The sequence below is a fragment of the Ochotona curzoniae genome, unplaced genomic scaffold (genome assembly GCF_017591425.1).
Source record: "Ochotona curzoniae isolate NIBS_2020 unplaced genomic scaffold, NIBS_Ocur_1.0 contig_4792, whole genome shotgun sequence".
Lineage (NCBI taxonomy): Eukaryota > Metazoa > Chordata > Mammalia > Lagomorpha > Ochotonidae > Ochotona > Ochotona curzoniae.
This window is the reverse complement of record NW_024466389.1, coordinates 505001-529622: the sequence shown is the minus strand read 5'-3', so window position 1 is coordinate 529622 and position 24622 is coordinate 505001. Positions and strand designations below refer to the sequence as shown.

The window sequence follows — 24622 nt, the reverse complement described above, 5'->3', positions numbered from 1 at the left end:
GGCAGAGGCAGCTAGGGCACAGGCTCTGGGCAGGGCCGGCGCAGACGCTGCTGGGCACTCGCCTGCTGAATCCCGGGGGGCTCTGCCTGCACACATTGGGCTCTACTGCCCCTTGGAGAAGCCCCCGGAGGCGGGTGTCACAGCAGGGCCTCCGGAACGCGCAGGAGCTGCAGGCTGTCTGCACTGGGCGTGGCCTCAGAGCGGGCCCCCACTGCCAGAGCCTGTCTGCACCCAGTGGGTGGCTGGGCAGCTGCCCACCCCAGGGGGCCGCTCAGGGCTGGACCCTGCCCACCTTCATCCCCTCCCCCCTTCCTGTGGTTATTTCAGATCTGGTGGGAGCTGGCGTTGGAGGGGCCCGTGCCAGGACCACGGTCGCCATGGCAATGCCGGCAGGCGCGTGGGGCTGCTACGAGTGTTATTTTAGTTTCGTAAAAATAGACAAAACGACGGCTACCTCAAATGATCGCGGAGAGTCTGAGTTCCCTGTCGGGGCTGCACGCCCTTCCCCTGTGTCTGAGGGGTCCAGGGCCCAGGCATGCCCCCCAGGACCTGACCACGCCCCCCCTCTTGTCTCTCAGGGTCAGCTCTGCCCAGGCGTGTCCTGGAGGCCCAGCGTCCATGGCAGGCACTGCTCGGGACCATCTTGGAGCAGGCAGCCCGCGACAGGACTGGCTTAGGGAGCCGAGGTCACTGTGGATCATGTGACCTTCAGGACCGGGCTGTGACGCACCCTGGCACTTGCTCCAGTCAGCCGGCCCTGGCCAACGGATGCTGGCCTCAGCAAGCCGGCAGATGGGCGGCAGTGCCCTGCCGCGTCCAGCCTTCCCTGGCTTTGGAGAGCAGCCCACTTCCCCTGCAGGGGGCAGCCCCTGGGCCCCTCGGCTCCTTTAGCTCCTGTCCTCAGCCCACGCGTGTCCGTGTATGTCCACCCACGCCCACTCATGAGCGCCCAGGTATCCTGAGTTAAGGCGAAGCCACCCAGGGTGGGCTGAGCATGACCCCAAGGCACAGCGGGCCCCACACAGGGAATGAGGGGCTGCCTGGGGGTCCCACCTCCACAATGAGCTCTCAGAGGGACCCAGGTGCCCACCTCGCACCCAGCCCTCACCCCCATCTCCACGTAGTGAGCAGTGCACCTGTGCACCCGGCGAGATTATGGTCACTGCCCTGGCTGCGGGGGGTGCTGGTGATGCTTTCTACGCCCAGGCCTCACCCCTCCTGCGGCCTCAGGGTGACCAGGTAAGGGGCCCCAGTGCCCAGGCTGTCCCCAGTGAGTGGCAAGCCAGACCCCAGCGGCTGCCGCCCTGCCATCTCACAAAAGCCAGCCGCTGGGGCTGCAGACCATCCCCCCTGCTCCTCCTCCCTGCCGGGCCCGCCCGCTCACCACCCCAGACAAGAGCCAATGTTTAAAGAGGTCAGCCGTCCGCCCTCGCCCCTGGCCCTGTGGACATGTGGGCAAAAACAGCAGGTTGCGGCTGCAGGCAACGGCCGCTGCTGCCCATGGTCCGGCTGCGTGGGGGCTCGTTGACACAAAGGCCACCTTTAAATAGCTGCTTGCAGAAGCGGGATGTGGCGGGAGCGGGGGTGGCTGCAGGCGGGCGTGGGCACAGGCCCCAGAGCCAAGCCCGCGTGCCCTAGAGTGGGCAGCAGGGGGCTGGGCCACTCCTCTGTGGGTTGCCAAGGTGGGAAGCGGGGAGGAGAGGACACCACTGCATGGCGTGGCCTGCTCTGGCCTCCCCGCGCCAGGGGAGAGCAGCTGACCCAGATCTGGCCACCTGCTCTCTGCCGGTTCCATCTGCAGCTCTGGTTGCTACGGGCCAGTCGGGCCCTTCCCCGGAGAGCCCTGCCCAGCACTGCTGAGTGGAGACCACCAGCTTCTGGAGGGTCCTGGGAAGGTGGCCAGAGCCCGGCCACCTCGAGCTGTGCAGGGAGCTGCCCGTCCCAGGCTCCACGGCCTGAGCCTTCTTACCTGGGTTGGGTTCCTGGGGCATCAGAAGGACCCGTGAGGACACCAGCATGTATCTTAGTGCTGGGGACCCCGGGGTAGTGACTGCTGAGGCCCCTGGCCCTGGGACAGCCCGCCTGGGGCTCTCCTCCCAGGCCAACGCCGCGCCCCCTCCCCCAGCCGCTGTCTGGGAGCGGCCTCAGCGCGTTCCTGGCCTGTTCCCCATTCCCATGCCCATGGCAGACTGGCACCACGAGAGGACGCGGCCTTGGATCCATGGCTTTATTTCATGCTGGCACCAGAGCGGCAGCCTCTGCCCAGCACTGATGGTGCCTGTGACAGGGGCAAGGCCTGGGAGTCCGGATCTCTGGACCACCCTCGCGGGAGAGCCACAGGCCGGCCACGGGCGGGGGAGCCACAGGCCGGCCACGGGCGGGGGAGCCACAGGCCGGCCACGGGCGGGAGAGCCACAGGCCGGCCACGGGCAGGAGAGCCACAGGCCGGCCACGGGGAGGCCCAGGAGCCCTCGCTGGATTTCCGGGCAGGGGCGCGCCGGCTCACATGGTGTAGGCCGCCCAGTAGATGATGTTGACGGCGGCGAAGGCCGCGGGGAACACGGCGCGGGCGTAGATGTCCACAGTGTCAGCGCCGATGGGCCTGAACCGGGTGCGCAGCCCCCCCTGGCCCCCTGGGCGGGGCGCCCCCTCCGCCTTGGTCTCCCTGGTCCCCGCCTCCACGGACCTGCAGGAGCCCAGCAGGCGCCCGGGCCCGCGGCGCTGTCGGCGGGAGACGGCCAGCTCCTGGGTGACGCCCGCGGCCGAGAGAGAGAAGACCACAATGGCGTTCCTCACGTCCACCTGGCCGGGCGCAGGCGCGTCAGCACTCCAGCCAGGAGCCCAGGGAGCGAGGCAAGCTCGGGCCTGGCCCACCGCAGCCTTACCTCGGTCCTTGGCCTTAGAACCTTGACCTTGGCTTCCCGTTTCCTCCTGTAGTCAGCGTTGAAGTGGGCAAAGGCGTACTCCACCAGGGCAGCAAATACGAAGACATAGCAGATCCAGAAGTACACGTCCAGCGCCTTGATGGCCGAGGCCCGCGGCAGCGAGGAGCGGGCGCTGACCATGAGCGTGGTCATGGTCAGCACGGTGGTGATGCCTGGAGAACAGGGACCCCAGTGGGACCACCGCCTCACTGTCCCTTCCCCTGACCGGCACGAGGGGCCTGGCTCACGGAGGGCGGGGGTCCCACTCCCTGGCACCGGCACCGCCCTTGGCAAGCCCCCCGGGGAGCTCCTTTACCCAGAGACACCCTGGCTGGCACGGCAGCCTGGCTGATCCAGAAGGACACCCAGGACATGGCGACCAGCAGCACGGAGGGCATGTAGGACTGGATGATGTGGACGCCACGGTTCCTGCGCAGCTGGAAGTGCAGGCTGAGCCGCGGGAACTGGCCAGCTGTGGGGAGGGGGCCAGACACAGCCCTGTCAGGCCTGGGCCCCCAGCCCGGGGGGCTCCGGGAAGCAGCAGCCGCAGTGGGCGCTTGGGTTCTGAAAGGAGGCCCTGGACCCTGCCTCTTGGCGACCCCACGCTGTGGTCGCCTCAGCATCCCCCAAGCAGCGGGCGGAGCTTCCCGCTTGTCAACGGCCAACAACATAGCTCAGCTCCAAGGGCCAAGGCAGGCCTGGCAGACTCCCACATTCTGGAGTCCGGGAATAGGAAACAGTAAGATCTGCAGGTCACACCCAAGCTCTACAGGTGCACACCCGACCATACAGCTGTACATCCAGACTCCTACAGGTGCACACCCAGACCACACAGGTGCACACCCAGACCACACAGGTGCACACTCAGACCATACAGGTGCACACCCAGGCCACACAGGTGCACACCCAGACCACACAGGTGCACACTCAGACCATACAGCTGCACACCCAGGCCACACAGGTGCACACCCAGGCCATACAGCTGCACACCCAGGCCATACAGGTGCACACCCAGACCACACAGGTGCACACCCAGACCATACAGCTGCACACCCAGGCTCCCACAATTGCACCCCCAGGCCAGGGTCTCCCACCGAAACGCACACAGCCACAGGAGAAGGCACCAGGTCACCTGATTTGAAGTTCATCAGCTCCGTGGAGAAGCGGTAGCTGGTGATGGTAAACTGGGCCAGCTGCAGCCTGTCCAGCCCATGGATCTGCTCCTGGTTCTCTGACCAGTAGTACGCAATGTCCTCAGAAGAGTAGCCATCTGCAGGGGAACCCACAGCTGGGCCTTAACCTTGGGCAGCCCCCACCCTGTGTCCTGGAGCCCTGAGAGCAGGACCCACCTTCTGCAGGCCAGGCCTGGCCAGGAGCCACGAGGCCCTTGGTGCTGGGACCCGAACCTTCAAGCAATTGGCTGAGCCAGGGTCACCATCACCAGGTGATGCTCATGGGCCTGGTCTGGGGTCCCTAGCCCAACTCTCCCTGGTAGGCGCCAGTGCCCTGGCCTTCTCCCCTGCAGCCCCCCAGGTTCCGTGCACCCCTGTGGCAGCCTTGCTCTGGGTTCCCGTCCTGCCTGCCTGAGCCAGCCTAGTCCATATTCCGGCCTGCCCAGGTCTGTTACCCTCCAGGCACAGCCCCAAGTGAGCAACAGTCCCCAGACAGCAGCCCCCAGTGGGTAGTCCCCCCGGCGGACAGTGACCTTAAACAGATAGTGGCCCCAATGGACAGCGACCCCCAGTGGACAGTGGCTCCCTGGACAGTGACCCCCAGTGGACAGTGGCCCTGAACTGCAGCCCCCAAGGGTCAGTGACGCCAGTGGACAGTGGCCCAGTGGACAGTGGCCCCCTGGACAGTGACCCCCAGTGGACAGTGGCCCTGGACAGCAGCCCCAGTGGACAGTGGCCCCAGTGGACAGTGGCCCCCAGTGGGCAGCAGCCCCCAGTGGACAGTGGCCCTGGACAGTGGCCCCCAGTGTACAGTGACTCCCAGTGGGCAGCAGCCCCCAGTGGACAGTGGCCCTGGACAGCGGCCCCCAGTGGACAGTGGCCCTGGACAGCGGCCCCCAGTGGACAGCAGCCCCAGTGGACAGTGGCCTCCAGTGCACAGTGACTCCCAGTGGACAGCAGCCCCCAGTGGACAGTGGCCCCAGTGGACAGCAGCCCCCAGTGGACAGTAGCCCTGGGCTGCAGTCCAGTGCCTGGTACACTCACAGCTCTCCAGATCCAGCATGCACTCCTGCTCGTCCATCGGATACTTGGCCAGGTCCATGTCACAGGCCACCGTGGAGGTGATTCTGCCCAGACAAGTATGGCCTGAGTGCCATGGGGACAAGGCTGGCCTCCTGCCGGCTCCCAGCCACCCTCAGGCTCTCTGGGAGTGGCATTAGAGAACCCCAAGGCTGGCCACACTCAGGGATGTATGTGTTTTCCTCCAGCCAGGGACAAGACAGGGCCTGGCCTGCGTGGTAAGCAGGTCAGGAATCAGAGGCTTCCCCCCACTTGCTCTGGCACCTCCACTTCCCAAAGCGGCAAAGACACACAACAGCCCACAGTGCGAAGAACCCAGCGCACAGGAGAGATGAAGGCACAGCCCCCCACGCAACATGTGCACAGGTGATAGGGGAAGGAGGCAGGGCATGGGCACGTGGTCGGGCAAGCCTCAGAGACAGGCAGCCCCACAGCACAAGGCCACAACCGGGCGAACCTCAGAGACAGGCAGCCCCACGGCACAGGGCACAACCGGGCAAACCTCAGGGAGCTATGACCCTGCGGCCATGTGGACACGCCCAGAGCAGGCAGAAGGCAGAGCGAGAAGACAGCCTCCCGTGGCAGGGAGTGGCGGGCGTCCCGGGAAAGGAGGGTGCTGGGGACAGCGTGGAGCAGAGGGTCCGTCTCGGCACGCTGCGGGCACCCCTGAGCACCGCTCACCGCACGCTATAGAGGACCACGCCATCGGGCTGTAGCCGGATAAGCTTGTTCTCCACCGTCACGTCGTGAAACCAGGCCGACTTGGCATTGACGATGAAGGTGTCGGGTAGCCACAGCTTGTCCACGAAGCGGCTGTCCAGGCCCAGCGTCTCGTTGGTGTGGTTGTAGGAGAGCCGGGGGTCCCGCCAGCTCTGGTGCAGGAACACGGTCATGGTGTACTCCTGTGGGGCGGGGCAGTCAGCGCGGCCACATGCCCGGGTGTGACCTCACACTCACACGAGCGCCTGTGGCCCCGCGCTGCGGCCAGCCAGGGACTCACCATGTTTACCTCCGAGATGTGGTCGATGCTGGCCACCTCCAGGGCCAGGGCCACATTCACAGGGGGACCTGGGGGGAGGCACGGAGCGCAAGGTGGAGGCTGCCGCCAGCTCCCCTGGCCAGGCCCGCTGGCAGAGCTGGGAGGGCTAGGGAACCGCCGGGCACCTCAGAGGAAGGCCAGCACACCCTCTCCGCCCCTCACCTCCAATGCCCGGTCGGAAGTTGCGGGCGTAACCTTCCATCAGGCCATCCAGGTTGGGGAGCCAGGAGATCTCTAGGTTGGAGCCCACGTAGTCCCCAATGTCGTTCATGGCTCTGGGACGCAAGGCCCGGGGGTCACAGGCAGCCCCCACTGAAGCTCGGCACAGTCGGCCAGTTAGCGGGCTCCATCCGCCAGCCAGGCCCCAGGTGCTGCTCACACTGGGGCTCTACTCCTCCCTGCTGGGGCCTTGGGGGGGCCCTCAACCGCAGCCCCCCGCCCCACAGCCCCCCACCCCGCAGCCCCAGCCCGCAGCTCCCAGCCTGCAGCCCCCGCCCCACAGCCCCCCATCCACAGCCCCGGCCTGCAGCCTCCTGACCCGGCAGCGTGGCCAGCATGGTGAGCGGCCATTACTGCCAGGTGCTCCGGTGCTCAGCCCAGCCCGGCCTTCACACGGAGCCCATTCTGCAGCCGCCCTGTGCCCCCCACCCCCACGACCCGGAGGTGGGGCTGGCAGGGCCGGAGTCCTCAGACCTTCCCAGGTACATCAGCAGGAAGCTGGACCAGGAACAAGGTTGGCACTCTGACATGGGGCACGGGCAGCACAGAGGGGCCTCACCCACTGTGCCACAGGCCACCACCATGCCTCCGCCACAGCTGCCCGCTCACAGGCACCCTGGGGGCAGCGGGTGCTGGCCGGTACCGGGTTCCTGCGGCCCCTGGGTGGAGGCCCAGGCCCCCTAGGGCTTCGGCGTTCAGGGTACCAAGAAGTTCATCTCTTCAAACAACAAATAACTGAGTCGCTCTTAACCATTCATCAAACCATTTGCCGTCTAACTGTCCTCCACCCACCCATCCATTCCTGGACCCTCCCACCCATCACCCACCCCGCCTGTGCATCCGGCATCGAGCCAACTCCCACCAGCCAGCAGTGGCTCCTGGGGTGAGCACACAGCCATGGCCCACCTGCCACGGGAAGGGACAAGCGTCACCAAGGGGAGGCCGGGTGAGGGAGGCCATCCGAGGGGGACCCACATCCGAGAACCCTGTGTACCAGGTTCAGCTATGAGGTCACAAGGAGCGTCTGGGAGCTCCTGGCGCATCCCGGTGAGGAGCTGCATGGGGCCCCTTTCCCCGCATCCCCTGCACCTGCGGCGTTGCAAGCCGACCACCCTGCCTGAGCCAAGGCTGCAGTTCTGCGTTCTGCCCCAGGCTTGGGCTCTGGGTTCTGGCTGTGGGTGGGGGTAGCGGCCCTGGAGGAACCAGGCCATTGGCCGTGGCTTCCTGCTGGTCCCCCAAACATGACTGGACACCAGCCCGAGGCCAGATGTAACCGGATTTGAATCCGGCTTTATTTTTGGATTCGTCCAGCCACTGCCATGCAGGCAGCCCAGAACGAGGCCACCAGGAGACGCGTCCTCCGGGCCACTGTGGCCCGTCCACCCCATTGCTCCCGCCCCAGACCAGGTCCTGACTGCAAGCCTGAGCCTGAGGAGAAAGGCTCAGCCCAGGGATGCCAGGACCCTTTGCTGGCCCGAGGGCGCCTCCTCCCGCCCCCTCGGGCTCCCCCAACCCCCTCCCTTCCCTCCCCCTCACAAACCCGCTGCTGCGGCTGTCTGTCTGCGCCCCCGGGGCGTGGGCGTCGCAGCGCGGGGCGGGGTCCTCCCGCTCGCCAGCACCTGCGTTACCAAGGCAAAGCGAGCGCGCCACCGGGGCCTCTCCGGCCTCCCCGGGGAGCCGGTCGCGTCCTGCGGACCCCAGTCCCGCCTCGTCCGCGCCCCCCGGCTCCGGGCGGTGGAGGGACAGACGGGGAGGACCAGCCCCGCGGCGGGAGGGAGGGACACACAGGCAGGAGGCGCAGCCTGAAGGTCACACAGGGCACAGCTGCTGCTCCCAGCTGCTCCCCGGCCCTTTCCAAAGCTTGGGGAGACCCCTCAGCCTTGGATAAGGGATAACCTGGCCAGGCCCAGGCTAGGGCACCAGGGGCAGCCCCCAGCACCCGCCACCCCAGGGGCAACCCTGAGCTAGGGCCTTGGAAAAGGCAGTGTGGACTGCGCAGGGACGCCCTGCCTGAAGGGGGATCAGGGTGGCACGAACAAGCGAGGCTTGGTGGTAAACTTCAGCTCCAACTCTGCCAAGAGCTGCCTAGACTTCAAGTTCCTGGCTACATCAGGACCCTGGCGACACTGACGCGTGGGCTTGGGCCTGTGACCACAGCACCTGGGCAGACCCAGGCCCTCCTGGCTCTGTCCCCTAGCTGGACACCCCCTGTTCCCCCAGAAGCCACCCATTTCAGTCCGGCAGCCCCAGGGGCCAGGTGGAGGTACACACGCAGTCCGCCTCACCCATCCCCCTTGGGCTGGTTTGGGGGGAACCACTTCAGAAGGGCCCCCCAGCTCCCAGCGCCCAGGCAGCTGCGAAGGGAAGCTGGGTCCAGCACAGGAGCTGCTGGAAGAACCAGAGCAGGGCGGCCAGGCCAAGACCCTCACCGGCGGCGGCCAAGGCTCGCCCAGCAGTCCACCCAGACCCTGGCACCCACTCCCCGCAGTCCTGAGGAGTTCAGCCTGTGCCAGAGACGGCTCCGCGCGGGCACCCCCGCCCAGCGGGTGCAGGACAGAGCTGGGACGACGGACAGCGCGGCCGGCAAGGGCGCCCGAGGGGACACCCGCGGTCCCCGGTGGGGGTCCAGGTTCCAGCCCGCGTGGGAGCCCCTGGCCTCCCCAGCTGTCCCCAGGGACCCCCACTCGGCTGGAGCCCCGCGCCCCGACCCCTGCCCCCTGCGCCCCCGGCGGGGACCCCGCTCACCTGGCGCCGCGGGGCCGCGCGCGCAGCAGCAGGAGCGCGGGCAGCAGCCAGCGGAGCGAAGCCATGGCCCCGGCGGCTCCGCGGGACGCCCGGCGGCCTCGGGCGGCGCGAAGTTGTCCTCGGCGGCGGACGCGGCGGCTCCGGCGGGGCGGAGGCGGAGCGCGGCGTCAGCCCCGCCCCGCGCCCGCCCGAAGCCGGGGAGCCCGCCGCTGCAGCCTCGGGGTCCCCGGGAGGGACTGCGGGCTCCGGAGCGCAGGAGCGCACCCCGAAGAAGAAGGCCAAGGCCTCATGCGTTCCCTACTTTCATTTCACTGCAAAGGCAGAGGAAGAGAAACAGCGCAAGCTTCCACCTGCTTGCTCACTCCCCACCAGGCCAGGTGGAAGCCAGAATCCCCCCAGGTCAAGCTGGTGACCTGCCCATGTCCTTGCTACCTAGTCGGGGCCCAAGAGCAGCATGAAGCACAGCCGTCCAGGGGGCTGCGGGTGACCCAAGTCCCATGCTGGACACTGCCAAACACGAAGTTCGGAAGCCAGCCTGCACCCCAAGCCAGCCCAGTTCCCTGAGGCGGCTGCTGCCACCAGCCGGGTGGGCCTTGGCTGCGGCCCAGGCAGGGATGGGTGGAGCCTGGCACTGTGGGACTCTGCATTGGTGTCTGACCCCCATTCTGTCTGGGGCCCGATGCAAACCCCAGGCAGAGAAGCAGGCAGCCCAGGCCCCCAGGGCTGCAGAACGGGCCAGCCACGGGAGTGTGGAGCTTTCCAGAACCCGGCCAGCCCCTCTCCTGGGTGGGTAGATGTTTTGGTTGATCAAAAGAAAGGGGAATCAGGTGGGTCTCAGGACGGGGCGTCTCATGCCTGGATCCCGGACGGCCGCCCTAGGCGCATGGTGAGCCGTTCCCGGGCGGCCAGTGCGCCATTGGTGCCAGGCTCCGCCTGCTGCCCGCCTGGCCGGGGAGCTCTGGGGATTTGGTTCTTTGAGTTGCTGCTTAATTAGCTCCAGGTTGAACCCATTGTGCTTCTTGGACCTGAAACAGGCAGTAACTCTTCCTTAGCAAAACTTATAATCACTAATAATGCTGAGCACCAAATACCAGTCATGCAGAAGCTATGGTTGGGGCTTGTTCTGCAAAAGTAGCTCCAACAGCTGGCCAATGTGTCAACTGGTAGGGAACAGAGTAGATTAGGCACGACTGAGCAAACCTTAGCCCACAAGTAAAACTAGAAACCAGGAGGGAGCAAAGGTCATGCCAAGCTAGGCTCTTGTACCTACTCGTCTGTGGGAGCCAGGGACGCTAAGGCACAGTGTCTAAGGCAGAGGTCGGGACAGGTGAGGAGCTGTGCCAAGCTGAGTCAGAGCATCCATTGGTAGGCAAGTGATCTATGGCTGGGAACAGACCCGGTTGGGGAGCAAAGAGAACAACCCTAGCTGGGCTGAGGTTCCCACCAAGAGGCGCGTGGCCTGGAAGGGGGGCTGCGTTCTGATCTGGAAACAGTTGTAGTCTCCCTTGGCACAAGTGTGGACTGGGATTGGATGCACCGAACTGGGCCGGACCCCGACACCCCCTGGTGTTCTGGAGGACCAGGGCAGATGTGGGATGGACTAGGCAGGGTCTCAAACCCCTACTGAGCCATGTGTGAGCCATACGTGGGTATGGACAAACCATGGCTGGGCTGGAACATCCAACAGCAAGAACCAGATTGGGTGGAAGGCCAGTCAGGAAAAGCCACAGTTCCTGCTATGACAGGAGGTGGACTGAGTAGGGTTGGCTCATGGACCCACTGGTAAGCGTGAAACCTGGCATTGGGAGAGGTTCTGATGGAGGAGCCTGGGCAACTCCTCTGGCAGGACACAGACCCGGCAGGTAAACGCAAGAAACATGATAGGAAACAGCCCAGAAAAGGCCATGGAAAACTACCCACTGGCATACAATTGGCAGACGTGGGGGCAAGACCAGGCTGAATCTGTCCACATCATCCACTGGCAAATCCAGGCACCAGTGTGGGTCGACCCAGGGTCGGTCGCAACAAAGACTAGTGCACAATATGGAATGCCGAGGTGAGGTTGCCTGTACCGGAAGGGACCGCAGCGCCCAATCAGCCTGAGAACAAGAAAGGAAGTGGGCAGAGCCAGCAGGGGAATAAGGGAGGGTTCCTTTGCAAGACAGCTACTTCCGCAGGAGAGCTTAGGCTGGGATGGGGGCAGACCAGACTAGGCAGAGCTACCACACCTGTGCGCCTCACGTGGACTAGATCAGGAAAAAGCCGGGCTGGGCGGATTATTCCTACTGGTGCAAACAAAATTAGAGTGGGCGAGGGTTGTTTGGGCTTAGACGAAGCATCAACTGGAATCTGGGAGTGGGAGAGGAGTGGGAGAGGCCTGGGAGGGAAATAGTGGGCTCATCCCTCTTGGGTTACCACTCCCACAGGAGGACATAAAACTAAGACAGCTGCTGGGGTGGAATGGGGTGTGGGACAGACTGGATTACTGCTACACTTACTGGCAAACCAGGGTAGGGGGTGGGCCTGGTGGGGGTTATTGTGGGTCGCTCCAACTAGGCTGCAGCTCCCGCTGGTTTACGTGAGGGCCAAGTATGTGCTGGGCAGAACCAGGCTGGACTGCAACACCCATTGGTTCCAGTGGAAGTCGGGAGTGAAAACAGAACCAACCCAGCAATTGCAACCACCAGCTGATTGGAGCGATGGACGGTGCCAGGCCCTGTACTTGTTAGCACATACAAGAAGTTTCTTTGGAGATCTTCCTAATCTAAATGCTGGACTCAGAACCCTAATGAAGAAAAGAAAGAAGACAGAACAGGTCAACCAACCATCTCAGCTATGATGTACTATGTCGATCAGTGGATTTTTCAAAGACCTCATAGTGCTTGGAGTGGCAAGATTGGCAGTGATTCATAACTGTGGCAATATCAAAACCACTTGAGCAAGAACCTCAGAGCATGCCCTACATCCGGGACCTGGGGAGGGTGGGAAATTGGGTGGGCTTCTCCCTTAAATACCCCCCTTTAAATATGAAGCTAACAATATGGAAAACATACTAGTATTATCCACTTTCCTGTAGCCCTTGAACCTTCTTACCCTAATTAACTATGTAAAGAATGTCAAAATAAAATTTATTAATAAAAAAAGATTTAAAAAGGGGGGAATCAGAATTCCTTCAAGATTTTAAAGTATTTATTTTTATTTGCAAGGCAGAGAGAGGGAGAGACACTGAGAAAGGTCTTCCTTCCCCTCCTCTGTTCCCTAAGTGGCCAGGATGGCTAGGGCTGGGTCAGGGGCTTCGCCCTCGGGTGCAGGGGCCCAAGCCATCGTGGCCCCATCCTCGACTGCCGTAAACTCAGCACTGGATCCGAAGTGGAGCAGCCGGGACTCAAACCGGTGTCCATCTGGGATGCTGGTGTCGTAGCTGTACCCGATGCACCACCATGCATCAAGCTACCACCGCTGAGCCAACGTCTCTTTCCACAGCAGGTCTGGGGCACCTGCCTCCAGCTCCTCCAGGAGCCTGGGTCACGAAGCAGGAGGCAGTCCGCCCCTGGCCGGCCTGCCCATGTTGGTCCTGGAGCCCCAGTGCACTCGCTGCAGCAGCCGCTCTGGGCTCTTCTGAGGGAAGCCCCGGGGTGCTCCCCCCACGCACCTTGGCTTGGCGCCCCTAGCCCCCAGATTGCCGGTCAGCCAGGACCACAGGCTTCAGCAAATGTATGGGCCCGCGCATCCCACCTGCCCCAGGGGCTTCACCAGGCGGCCGCCACTCAGGGCTGGTGAGCGTCTCCGTGTCACACCTGTCACACAACACTGCAAATGGCCTGACCCCCTTGGTCAGTCTCTGGGAGTCCTGAGCCTCTCCCTGGTCAGCTCTGAGTGCCTGCAGGAAGCCTGCAAGGGCAGGTGGCTGGGAGGGAGGGTGTGAGGCCAGCACTGGACCAAGTCCACCTGGGTGCCTGTGCTGGCGGGAGGAGCTGCGGGGACACAGGGGTCCGGGGGAGGAAGCTGCACTGGCTAAATTTAACATCCCTGCCCGTGCCTTGGCGAGGTTGCTGTTATTTTCCTGGGAGAACAGCAATTATGGGGAGCGGAGTGGAGCCGGGCTCCGAGCACTGCGGTGAGTCCTGTGATTGCCAGCTGGAATCAGTTCCTGGGGATGGGCAGGAGGAACCTGCAGCAAGGGTGAGATGTGGGGCCACTCAGCAGCCGCCCTCCGCCACAGTCCAAGCTTGGCTCGTCTTTGCCAGAAGGGGAGGCAGGTCCGAGAAGTCACTGGGGGGGGGGGTGACTGTCTCCCCTCGTATGCAGAAGGCCTCCGCGCGCCCAAATGTGGTTGCTACAGGGGCTGCCCACCTAGCAAGGCTGGCTCACCTTGGGAAACCCCCGAGCTGCTGCAGAGAGACGGGGTCTCCTGAGCCCTACAGGGGTGGCCGGAGGGGGCTGTCCAGGGCCTCTGCCTGGGCGGAGTCCTGCCCCTCCAGCTGGCTCCTCCATGCCAGGTGTTGGCGAAACGAAAGAATGGCTGTCACCTTTCCCGCGCCTGTTGGAAGTCACGCCTAAGCGCCTCGGGATCGGTCTCTGCTCAGCTCTGAGCTCCAGGTCTGGGTGCAGGCGTGGAGTGTAAGACGTTAAAGGTCCAGGGTGCCGACGGAATGTGGGCGGTATTGCACCGTGTGCTGTCCACCATCCCCTGCGGGCATGGTTCTTCACTTCCAGCTGCCCCACTTCCCACCCAGCTCTGTGCGCGTGGTCCGGGGAAGCAGTGGAGGACGGCCTGAGAGCTTGGGCGCTTGCACCTGCGTGGGAGACCCGGCAGAGGCTCCCGGCTTTAGGCCAGCCCAGCTGTGGCCTTTATGACAATTTGGAGAATGAAGCAGCCGCTGGAAGATGATTCTCCCTCTCTCTGTTGCTCTGCCTTTCAAGTAACTAACTCACTAAATTTTTTGTAAAGATTTATTTATTTATTGCAAAGTCAGATGTACAGAGAGGAGGAGAGACAGAGAGGAAGATTTTCCGTCACTCCCCAAGTGAGCGCAACGGCCGGTGCTGCGCCGCTATCCAGAGCCAGGAGCCAGGAACTTCTTCCGGGTCTCCCACGTGGTGCAGGGTCCCAAGGCTCTGGGCCGTCCTCGACTGCTTTCCCAGGCCACAAGCAAGGAGCTGGATGGGAAGTGCAGCTGCCGGGATTAGAACCGGTGCCCATATGGGATCCCAGCACTTTCAAGGGGAGGACTTTAGCCGCTAGGCCATGGCACCTGCCTCCCCATCCTGGGCAACTCCTTCCTACTGTGTAGGGTGGTCTGGACACAGCCATTTGTTCTAACGGCACCCGGAGACAGATGGCTGTCCTGTTTTGAGCTGCTGTGCTGGAGGCTTGGACAGACCAGGCCCCAGCCCCCAGACGGCAAGCAGCAACCCCCTGCCCTGAGGGAGCCAGAAATGAAAGCAGTCCACTGGCCCGCAAGCTGACTGCTGACCAAGGGTGAGCCAATGTCAGAGCTGGAATCTGGGCTGCAGGGGGCCAGGTGGGCCAGGTGGGCCAGGTGGGCCAGGTGGGCCGGGGTGGGCCAGGTGGGCCAGGTGGGCCAGGTGGGCCGGGGTGGACCAGCTGGGCTGGGGTGGGCCAGGGTGGGCCAGGGTGGACCAGGTGGGCTGGGGTGGGCCAGGGTGGGCCAGGTGGACCAGAGTGGGCCAGGTGGGCCAGGTGGGCCGGGGTGGGCCAGGTGGGCCAGGTGGGCCGGGGTGGGCCAGGTGGGCCAGGTGGGCCAGGTGGGCCGGGGTGGACCAGCTGGGCTGGGGTGGGCCAGGGTGGGCCAGGTGGACCAGGGTGGGCCAGGTGGGCCAGGTGGGCCGAGGTGGGCCAGGGTGAGCCGGGGTGGGCCGGGGTGGGCCAGGTGGGCCAGGTGAGCCGGGGTGAGCCGGGGTGGGCCAGGGTGGGCCAGGTGGGCCAGGTGAGCCGGGGTGGGCCAGGTGAGCCGGGGTGGGCCAGGAGGGCCATGGTTGGATGCCACGCCCATCTTGTGGTGGATTTCACACAGCAACAATACTTTGGTCAGCTTGGGGATCTGACTCCCCCACCCCCAGTGTTAACACCTTCTGCTGACACGGAATACCAACCCACAGTCTGAACACACTTGGCTCGTTCAGGCACCCACCCTCGGCAGCTGCCTGGGCCGCATCCAGTCTGGGCAGCCCTGGGCGTTCACGCACAGATCTGCGAGGGGTTCTGTTTTCACTGCTTGATGTGGGACGGTTGGCTTTGAGGAAACGTGTGTTTGAAAAGTGGCAAGGTCCCCGGGCCATGCCGCCTTACAGCAGCCCTGGGCACCTTCACATGTGCCATCCTCAGGCCGCAGAGTCACCTTGTTGCAGATCTGACCTCCATTCTTTTTCTTTTTAGTTGTTCCTTTGGCTTTTTCCTTTTTTTTTTTTTTTCTTAAGATCTATTTCTTTTTATTACAAAGTCAGATATACAGTGAGGAGGAGAGAGGAAGATCTTCCGTCCGATGATTCACTCCCCGAGTGAGCGCAACGGCCGGTGCTGCGCCGACCTGGAACAGCCAGGAACTTCCTCCAGGTCTCCAACGCGGGTGCAGGATCCCAAAGCTTTGGGCCGTCCTCAACTGCTTTCCCAGGCCACAGGTAGAGAGCTGGATGGGAAGTGGAGCTGCCGGGATTAGAACCGGTGCCCATATGGGATCCCGGCGCTTTCAAGGTGAGGATTTTAGCCGCTAGGCCACGGTGTCAGGCCCTCTTTTTTCTTTTCTTAAGACTTACTTTATTATTTTCATTGGAAAGTCAGATTTACAGAGAAGGAGAGATTGAGAGAAAGCTCTGTTAGCTGCTTTACTCCCCAAGTTGCTGCGATGGCCCGAACTGCACCGGTCTGAAGCCAGGAGCTAGGAGCCTCCTCTGGGTCTCCCATAGGGGTGCAGGTTCCAAGGCTTTGCGCCAGGCTCGACTGCTTTCCCAGGCCACAAGCAGGGAGCTGGATGGGAAGTAGAGCAGCCAGGATACAAACTGGAGCCCCTGTGGCATCCCAGTACATGCAAGGGGAGGGTTCAGCCACTAGGCCGTCGCGCTGGACCCAGCCTTCATTTCTCAATGTTTCTGATGCTGCACATCTTCCTCTGTGCTTGCTTCTCTGTGACCTTCTTTGGCAAATCGTCTCTTCAAATCACGTGCTAATTCTTTTTTGATTGTATACATTTTATTTTTGAGAGCTTTTGCGTATTTGATTAGGGAGGGAAGGGTCAGAGGCTGGAGGAAAGTGGGTGTCATCAACGTTTCTACATTCCCTTCTCCACTCGCAGGCTTCCAAGCATCCGAGGGTCCCGATGTGGGCGGGGCCAATTCCGGGGTCCGGATGGGGGGGGCTAGCTCCGAGGGTCCCGATGTGGGGGGGGCCAGCTCCGAGGGTCCCGATGCGGGGCCAGCTCCGAGGGTCCTGATGTGGGGCCAGCTCCGAGGGTCCCGATGTGGGGGGGGCCAGCTCCGAGGGTCCCGATGTGGGGCCAGCTCCGAGGGTCCCGATGCGGGGCCAGCTCCGAGGGTCCCGATGTGGGTGGGGCCAGCTCCGAGGGTCCCGATGCGGGGCCAGCTCCGAGGGTCCCGATGCGGGGCCAGCTCCGAGGGTCCCGATGCGGGGCCAGCTCCGAGGGTCCCGATGTGGGGGGGGCCAGCTCCGAGGGTCCCGATGCGGGGCCAGCTCCGAGGGTCCCGATGTGGGTGGGGCCAGCTCCGAGGGTCCCGATGCGGGGCCAGCTCCGAGGGTCCTGATGTGGGGCCAGCTCCGAGGGTCCCGATGTGGGGGGGGCCAGCTCCGAGGGTCCCGATGCGGGGCCAGCTCCGAGGGTCCCGATGTGGGGCCAGCTCCGAGGGTCCCGATGTGGGCGGGGCCAGCTCCGAGGGTCCCGATGCGGGGCCAGCTCCGAGGGTCCCGATGTGGGGCCAGCTCCGAGGGTCCCGATGTGGGGGGGGCCAGCTCCGAGGGTCCCGATGTGGGGCCAGCTCTGAGGGTCCCGATGTGGGCGGGGCCAGCTCTGAGGATCCCGATGTGGGCAGGGCCAGCTCCGAAGGTCCTGCTCAAGTGGCTTTGATAGTTCAGCAATGAATTGCTGCCAATCTCACCACTCCGATCACAATGAAATCTCTCCAGACTCCACTGGCTGACATAGTCCACCCTAGCGTCTCCATTTGCCCAGACGTTCTCTGCCCACACTTGGCTGGGGTAGTTGATTGGTTTCTTCTGTCCTCCATCCTCTGTTGTGGTACTAGGTGTCCTCTGCAGGTTCCGATAGACTGCCATATCCTCCATGCGCACCTGGACATGCTGTCCACTGCTCCATCTGAGCCTCTGAGGAGACCCAACCCTGACACTTGCACTCCACGGTCAGACCCTGGAACCCGCAGTTTCCTCCATGGTTGGAGTTGTGAGTCCAGTGGTTCTGTTGGGGGAATTCCCAAAGAAACTTCATCAAGGTGATCCCAGACCTTATTTTTGTGTGTGCTTGCCAGTACAGGGTCCGGCACAGTTCTTCGCCCAAATCGGCCTTCACGCACACTGTTCGTTGCAATTGCTGGGTCGGTTGCCAGCCCTGTCTGCTATGCAAGCTAACGGGTGCTGTAGTTCAGCCTGATCTGCCCACAGCACACTCGGCCCCCACGCAAACCAGTGGGAGTTGTAGCCTCATCAGAGGTCAGAGCAACACACAATAACCCCCCAGGCCTGCCTCTTGCCCTGGTTCCCGTGCTTGCCAACATGTACAGCAGACTGGTCCAGTCTGTCCCACACACCATTCAGCTCTCATACATGTCAGTGGGCACTGAAGCCTAGTTCAACCCAACCAGCCCCACTATCCAGCCCACACACATGCTGGTGGGTGCCACTCTGTCTAGCCATGCTTGTTCCAGTACTGGTTCTCATGTTCACCAGTGGGAGTCAGAATGGCAACCCAAGAGGGAGGTGCCCACTGTTTCCCCATTGGACCTACCCCCACTCCCAGATCTTGCACTCTCCAGGTGATTCTGCAGTTTAACGGACAGAATTTGCCCCCAGTGTCAGCATCTACTAGCCGATGTCACAGAAAAGTCAAACCAACCCTCTGGCTTATGCATGTACCAGTAGGTACAGTCAGCCCAGCCTGGCTTGTCCCCATTCCAGCTTACATGCAGGTCAAGGGTGTTGTAGCCTCACCTGGCCTGGTCTGTCCCTGATCCCAGCTCTGACACTCACCAGTGGGAATAGTGGCCCAGTAGGAGAGCTCACTGCAGCCCCCTACTAGGTTCGCCCACTCTCCACAGGGTCTCACGTGTGCTGGTTGTGTGCTGTGGTCCAGTCTGGTATGTATGGCCCACCTCACCTCGGCATGTGCCAGTGGGTGCTGTGGCCTGGCCCGGCAAGACCTGTCCTCAGTTTCAACTCAGGCTGGTGTGGACTACAGCCTAGCCAGCCCACCCAGCCCCCAGTCCCAGCCCTAGTGTGAACTGGCTGGTATTGGGGCCTGACCTGGCATGACCCACACATAATTCTGGCTCTCAGATTTGTCAGTGGATGATAAGAACCGATCCAGTTTGGCTTGCCCTAGACCTGAGCCAAAGATAAGTCCAGGGGTACCGTAACCTGGCCTGGTCTGGGCTGCTCCCTATCATGGTTCTTGTGCTCACCTACAGGGACTGTGTCCCAACAGAGCAGTTTCCCAAGCTCCTCCATCAGAACTTCTCCCAACACCAGATCTCGCACCCATTCATGGGTCCATGGGTCAGCCCTACTTAGTCCACCTCCTGTCCTAGCCAGAACAGTGGCCTTTCCTCACCAGCCCTCATCCATTCTGGTTCTTGTTGTTGGGTGCTACAGCCCAGCCTAGCTTGGTCCATACCCAGACACAGCTCACACACGGCTCAGCAGGGGCAGAGACCTACCCAGCCTGTCCTACACCCACCCTGGTTCTCATGAGTACCAGCAGGTGTTAGAGTCCAACCCAGTCTTGCACACCCCAAACCGAGTCCACACCTGTGCCAAGGAAGACAGCAGTCATGTCCAGACCAGACCACAGCCCCCATGCTGACCTTAGCACTCAGCAGTGGGAGTTTCCCAAGATCCCCCACTCGGGCCACTCGCTAGACCCAGATCTCACGCCAGCAGGTTCTTGGTCATTACCCAACATGGCCTGCCCCATCCCAGCCTTTGTATGAGCTGGTGTGACCCGGCCTGCCCCACATCCTGTTTTAGGGTGCTGCAGCCTGGACCTGCCCTGCTTGTTCCCAGCCCCAGCATTGGTGAACATCGGTGAGTTCCATGGGCATGCCTAGCTCAGCCTATCACCATCCCAACTCTCAAGCTAACCAGCGGGACTTGTAGTTCCATAGGGTTGGGCCCACATATCCCACACAGAATCCACACCTGGACCTGATTCTCTTGCATGCTGGTTGGTGTCATGACCTAGTCTAATGTGACCCATCCCCTGATCCAACACTCGCTGTCAGGTACTGGCAGACAGGCCTCTAGCCATAGCTTGCGTGTGCGCTGGCCTGTGGTGGTCAGCCATGTTCCATGCTAACAAGCCCAACCCTGGACTTCCATGTGGGTTGGTGCATCAGTCTGACACCACAATATCTTCAGATCTCTCCCCTCCAAACCACCGGGTCTCAGTCCCCTCACTTACCTGCAAGTGCAGTAGCTGTGTCATTGGGTGTCCCTCAGGACTCCTTCATCACCTTCACGTGCTGTGACTGTCTCCATAGATATCCACAGTAATTCCACATCCTCAAGACCCCAGAGCTCAGCACTGGGTGGCCAGCGGGCAGAGCCCAGTGCCAGTTGGCGCTCTGGCAAGCAGGTGAGGACAGGAACAGTGCTGCGAGCGAACACAGGCAGCGCATTCACATTCGTCTTCCGCTCACGAGAATTTCACTTGCAGCAAGAAATGCTTAGCCTTCGGGAGCTGCTCAGCAAGCGCCCTAAGAACGGGGCCACCCCTCTCCCACCTGTCCCCAAGCTTCTGGCTCCTTCTCCTGGGTTAGCCTCTTGAGATTCAGGTGGGAGGACGGCTGGGGTTCATTCATTGTTCTTTTAAGGACAATCCAAGAACGTGTAGGTGATCCATCTGGACATGGGATGCTTGTTATAGTCCCAATGTTCCGCCACACAGCCTTCTAGAATTCCTGTTAGTTCAGCTTCACAGATATACCCACAGAGCCCTGCCAGTCACCAACCAGTCGATCAAATGTAGAATTCCACAACTAAGGAGTCACCACGTGCCACGGAATGCAGGCTTCAGTCTACACCCGCTTGCCACGGAATCCAGGCTTCAGTCTACACCCGCTTGCCACAGAATCCAGGTCTTAAACGTCTGTCTCCATGGTCTCTACCACGCAGAACATGAGTGACTGCTGAGGCAGGTCACAAGGCACGGAGCCTTCAAGTTCGAGTGGACAGTCAGGGCAGTGGCCACACAGAGCTGCCACCACAGGGGATGAAGCAACATACACTACACTGGCACGGGAAAGGAAACTTGCCTATTTGTCTTCTTAACTGTCTTTGAAGAGCTAAAAATTTTAAAAAGATTTATTTTTATTACAAAGTCATATATACAGAGAGGAAGATGTTTCATCTGATGATTCACTCCCCAAGTGACTACAACGGCCAGTGCTGCGCAGATCCAGAGCCAGGAGCCAGGAACTTCCTCAAGGTCTCCCACGCGGGTGCAGGGTCCCAAGGCTTTGGGCCGTCCTTGACTGCTTTCCCAGGCCACAGGCAGGGAGCTGGATGGGGAGTGGAGCAGCGGGGACACAGACAGGAGCCCGTATGGGATGGTGGCACATAGGGTGAAACCTGAGCCTGGTGCAGCACCATGCCGGCCCCAAACTCAGTGAATTAATCCTGTCAACTTCTGTCTATGGTTTGTGCTGCAGCTGGGCACCTCTGGAGAATGGCCTGATGCTGTGTGCAGGCAGGACGCCGGGGCAGCAGCGGCCCCCACGTGCACTGCCCATCTGTCGGGACGTCGTGCGTGGGCTCTGGAGGGCCCGGCTGAGCACAGGCGTCCTGTAGGTTTTGCTCGGATTTTCTGCTGTCGGCCTGCCGCTGTAACTCCATCTCACCCCACACGTACCTTTATGCTCAAGCACAGATGGATCCACACCGTGCTAGAATCACAGCTTCCGGGATGAATTCACCACATCCCAAAGTCACCTTCTCTGTTTAAAGACTCATTTAAAATGCATAATGATAGCTCAGCAGGTGCAAGCCCTCCGTCTTCCAGTTCACTCCCCAAAGATGGCCAGCGCGGGGCTGGGCTGGTCCGAGGCCAGGACTTCCCAGGTCGCCCACAGGGGTTCAGGGACCCAAGTACTAGGACCACATTGCGTTGCTTTCCCAGGGAGCTGGATCAGAACCAGACGGGCCAGGACTTGAACCAACACTTCGGGATGGAATGCCAGGGCCAGCGTGCTGCCACATGCTAAGCGTCCCACAGGGATGCCAGCTCATGTCTTGGCAGCTGCACTTCTGATTCAGCCAACTGCCAAAGCCTGGAACGCAGCAGAGGTCGGCCCTAAGCCTTGGCCCCTGCACTGGCCTGGGAGACCTGGAAGAGGCTCCTGGCTCCTGGCTTTCGATTGGCTCAGCCCGGCTGTTGTGACCACTTGGGGAGTGAACCAGCAGATGGAAGATTTCTGTCTGTCATGCCTGTGCTCTGTCACTGACTTTCAAGTTTCTCTCGGGGCACCCAGCAGGCGGGAAGCCTTGGTGTGGTCCAAGGTCGGAGGCTGCCCCACAGACCTGGGCGGCTTGGCAGGGTGGGTGTCAGGTGGCTGCAGCTGGAGCTGGCGTCGGCACCACACCCATTCACCTCCAGGGATGTTCCTGAGCAACCAAGCCCATTGTCCACCCGGTGGCCAGGGGAGGGCTGCGGTACGCCCTGAAGGAGACCCCGTTCCCATGCAGCTCCCATTCAAAGGCTCTGGGGTCTCAGAAGGGCCTCCCCCCACAGGAGGCCGGCGCCCTGTCGCCAGGCTCAGAGGCGCAGCCCTCCATCCCGGGGCTGCTGCGTCCAGCTCCGCTTTCCCTTTAGCTTTCTTCTCGGGTTTCCGGTCAGCTTCCAGCCCTGGTACCCCAGCCCCCCGGGGCCCCTCACCACCAGCCACGGTGGGCACAAACACAGCCTCGGGGAGTGGCAGGACAGGCAGGGCCCTGAGGGGACAGGAGCAGCCCGGATGGACACGGAGGACGCCGCCATGACACGGACAGGGCCGTCCTGAGCCCTGCCAGGCCCAGCGGGGACGTCGCGCCCATTGCCCGTCCGGGTGCGCAAGCTCCCCGCGCTATCCGGGCGAAGCGGGGAGACCGTGTGGCCAGCTCAGGAGGCCCGGGCGGCTCAGGAGGCCCCGGCCCACTGGCCACCGGCTTGTCGTCGGCTCAGGAGTGGACGCCCCCTCCCGGCCGCCCGCTGCTGGCCCCGCTCACACTGCGCCTGCGCAGAAACAACCACCCGCCGCGACGGGCGCTCCCGTTGCCATGGCGCCGCCGACGCCTCGAGGGAACACCGGGCCCGCTGCCGTTGCCGCCGGAAAGGTGAGTGAGATCCACGCTATACAGGGCTCTTCTCTCCAGGAGCTGCATCAGCCAGCACACCTGTGACCAGGTGTCTGTCCACTGTGACCAGGTGTCTGTCCCTGTAACCAGGTGTCTGTCCCTGCAGCCAGGTTTCTGTCCCTGTGACCAGGTGTCTGTCCCTGTAGCCAGGTGTCTGTCCTCTGTAACCAGGTGTCTGTCCCCTGTGACCAGGTGTCTGTCCTCTGTGACCAGGTGTCTGTCCCTGTGACCAGGTGTCTGTCCCTGTGACCAGGTGTCTGTCCCTGTGACCAGGTGTCTGTCCCTGCAGCCAGGTTTCTGTCCCTGTGACCAGGTGTCTGTCCCTGTAGCCAGGTGTCTGTCCTCTGTAACCAGGTGTCTGTCCCCTGTGACCAGGTGTCTGTCCTGTACCACTGTGACCAGGTGTCTGTCCCTCTGTAACCAGGTGTCTGTCCCCTGTGACCAGGTGTCTGTCCCTGTGACCAGGTGTCTGTCCCTGTGACCAGGTCGTCCTGTGACCAGTTCTGTCCCTTGAGTGTCTGTCCCTGTGACCAGGTTGTCGGTGTCTGTCCTGTGACCAGTGTCTGTCCTGTACCAGTGTCTGTCCCCTGTGACCAGGTGTCTGTCCCTGTGACCAGGTGTCTGTCTGCTGTGACCAGGTGTCTGTCCCTGTAATCAGGTGTCTGTCCTCTGTAACCAGGTGTCTGTCCCTGTAGCCAGGTGTCTGTCCTCTGTAACCAGGTGTCTGTCCCCTGTGACCAGGTGTCTGTCCTCTGTAACCAGGTGTCTGTCCCTGTGACCAGGTGTCTGTCCCTGTGACCAGGTGTCTGTCTGCTGTGACCAGGTGTCTGTCCCTGTAATCAGGTGTCTGTCCCTGTGACCAGGTGTCTGTCCCCTGTAGAAACGCCAACCTGATGTGCAAAGTCTCACCCTTGTGTTTCTGTTGGGTGATGGGGACCCGACTCAGTCCATGAAGCCTCCCCTACTGGCCCTCCTTCTGCGTCGCCTACCCCCGGGGAATCCTGGGTCCCTGTGAGTGAATTTTCCTTTGTCTCCATGCCTGTGGCAGGTGCAGTGTCCAGCCAGGAGCCTGCTGCCCCGGCCTTGAGTTGGATGTACGCAGTGGCAGGTGCAGGGCTGGGGAACCCGCGTGGAACCCATCCTCTGCACAGTTCCTCCAGGGTCGTAGCCCCACCCACCTTTGCAGTTTCACACCAGGGGAACATGCACCTGCCTTAGATTTCTGGAAGGATCTCGAAGTCGCACTGAGCCCGCAAGTTGGGCACAGCGTATAAGGGCAGGGTTACTCCACTTGGCATCAGCTTCCTGTTGAGGCCAAGTGCCTGGGGCCCAGCACCCACGGGGGAGACCCGGAGACACCGGCTTCAGGCCACAGGCAGAGAGCTGGATGGGAAGCGGGGCTGCCAGGATTAGAGCCAGCACCCATATAGGATCCCGGCGCCTTCAAGGCGAGGACTTTAGTCGCCAGGCCATCATGCCAGGCCTTGGGCAGGGGGGAGACATTTTAAATGCCTGATAATGCTTCTTGGTTAAATCATTAATAAAATAAGGACAATAATGTAAAAAAAAAAAAAAAAAAGCAGCAGAGAAGGCCCCACGGGGTAGCAGGTTCAACCTCTGCGTGCATGCCACAGGTATGCCATTTCAAGCTCCAGCTGCTCCACTTCTGACCCGGCCTGCCGCTAATGTGCATGGGACAACAGCAGAGGAGCCAAGCGCCTGGGCCCCTGCACCCACGGGGGACACCTGGATAAGGCCCCTGGCTTTAGCCTGGTGCGTCCCTGGCCATCGTGGCCATCTGGGGTGGAGTGGGAGCTGTCTGTATCTGACGCACTCTCAGATACGCAAG

General features: G+C 62.2%; 2 protein-coding genes across 2 annotated transcripts in view; one reads left to right on the top strand and one right to left on the bottom strand.

Moving 5' to 3' along the window:
• Window positions 1-2458: 2458 nt before the first annotated feature.
• On the bottom strand, window positions 2459-9249 carry GABRD (gamma-aminobutyric acid type A receptor subunit delta). The gene is made up of 9 exons (XM_040987785.1): window positions 9180-9249; window positions 6378-6490; window positions 6177-6244; window positions 5858-6078; window positions 5141-5223; window positions 4057-4194; window positions 3241-3396; window positions 2886-3097; window positions 2459-2802 (listed from the first exon to the last, which is right to left on the bottom strand). The coding sequence occupies exons 1-9, from the start codon at window positions 9242-9244 to the stop codon at window positions 2503-2505; spliced, it is 1356 nt and encodes a 451-aa protein (XP_040843719.1). The 5' UTR covers window positions 9245-9249; the 3' UTR covers window positions 2459-2502.
• A 13446-nt stretch (window positions 9250-22695) lies between these two features.
• Window positions 22696-24622, top strand: part of CFAP74 (cilia and flagella associated protein 74) — a 29416-nt gene continuing 27489 nt past the window's right edge. The window contains exons 1-2 of the mRNA XM_040987583.1: window positions 22696-22752; window positions 23654-23784. Coding sequence (XP_040843517.1) covers window positions 22696-22752; window positions 23654-23784 — 188 coding nt within the window. The remainder of the gene's footprint in view (window positions 22753-23653; window positions 23785-24622) is intronic.

Bases quoted from the DNA above. Each gene is read 5' to 3' on its own strand.
- GABRD (XM_040987785.1), bottom strand. From the start codon at position 9,244: ATGGCTTCGCTCCGCTGGCTGCTGCCCGCGCTCCTGCTGCTGCGCGCG. The intron at 6,245-6,377 runs GTGAGGGGCGGA...GCCTCCCCCCAG, and splicing joins CTTCCGACCGGGCATTGGAG to GTCCCCCTGTGAATGTGGCC. The intron at 4,195-5,140 runs GTGAGTGTACCA...GTTCCCCTGCAG, and splicing joins CATGCTGGATCTGGAGAGCT to ATGGCTACTCTTCTGAGGAC.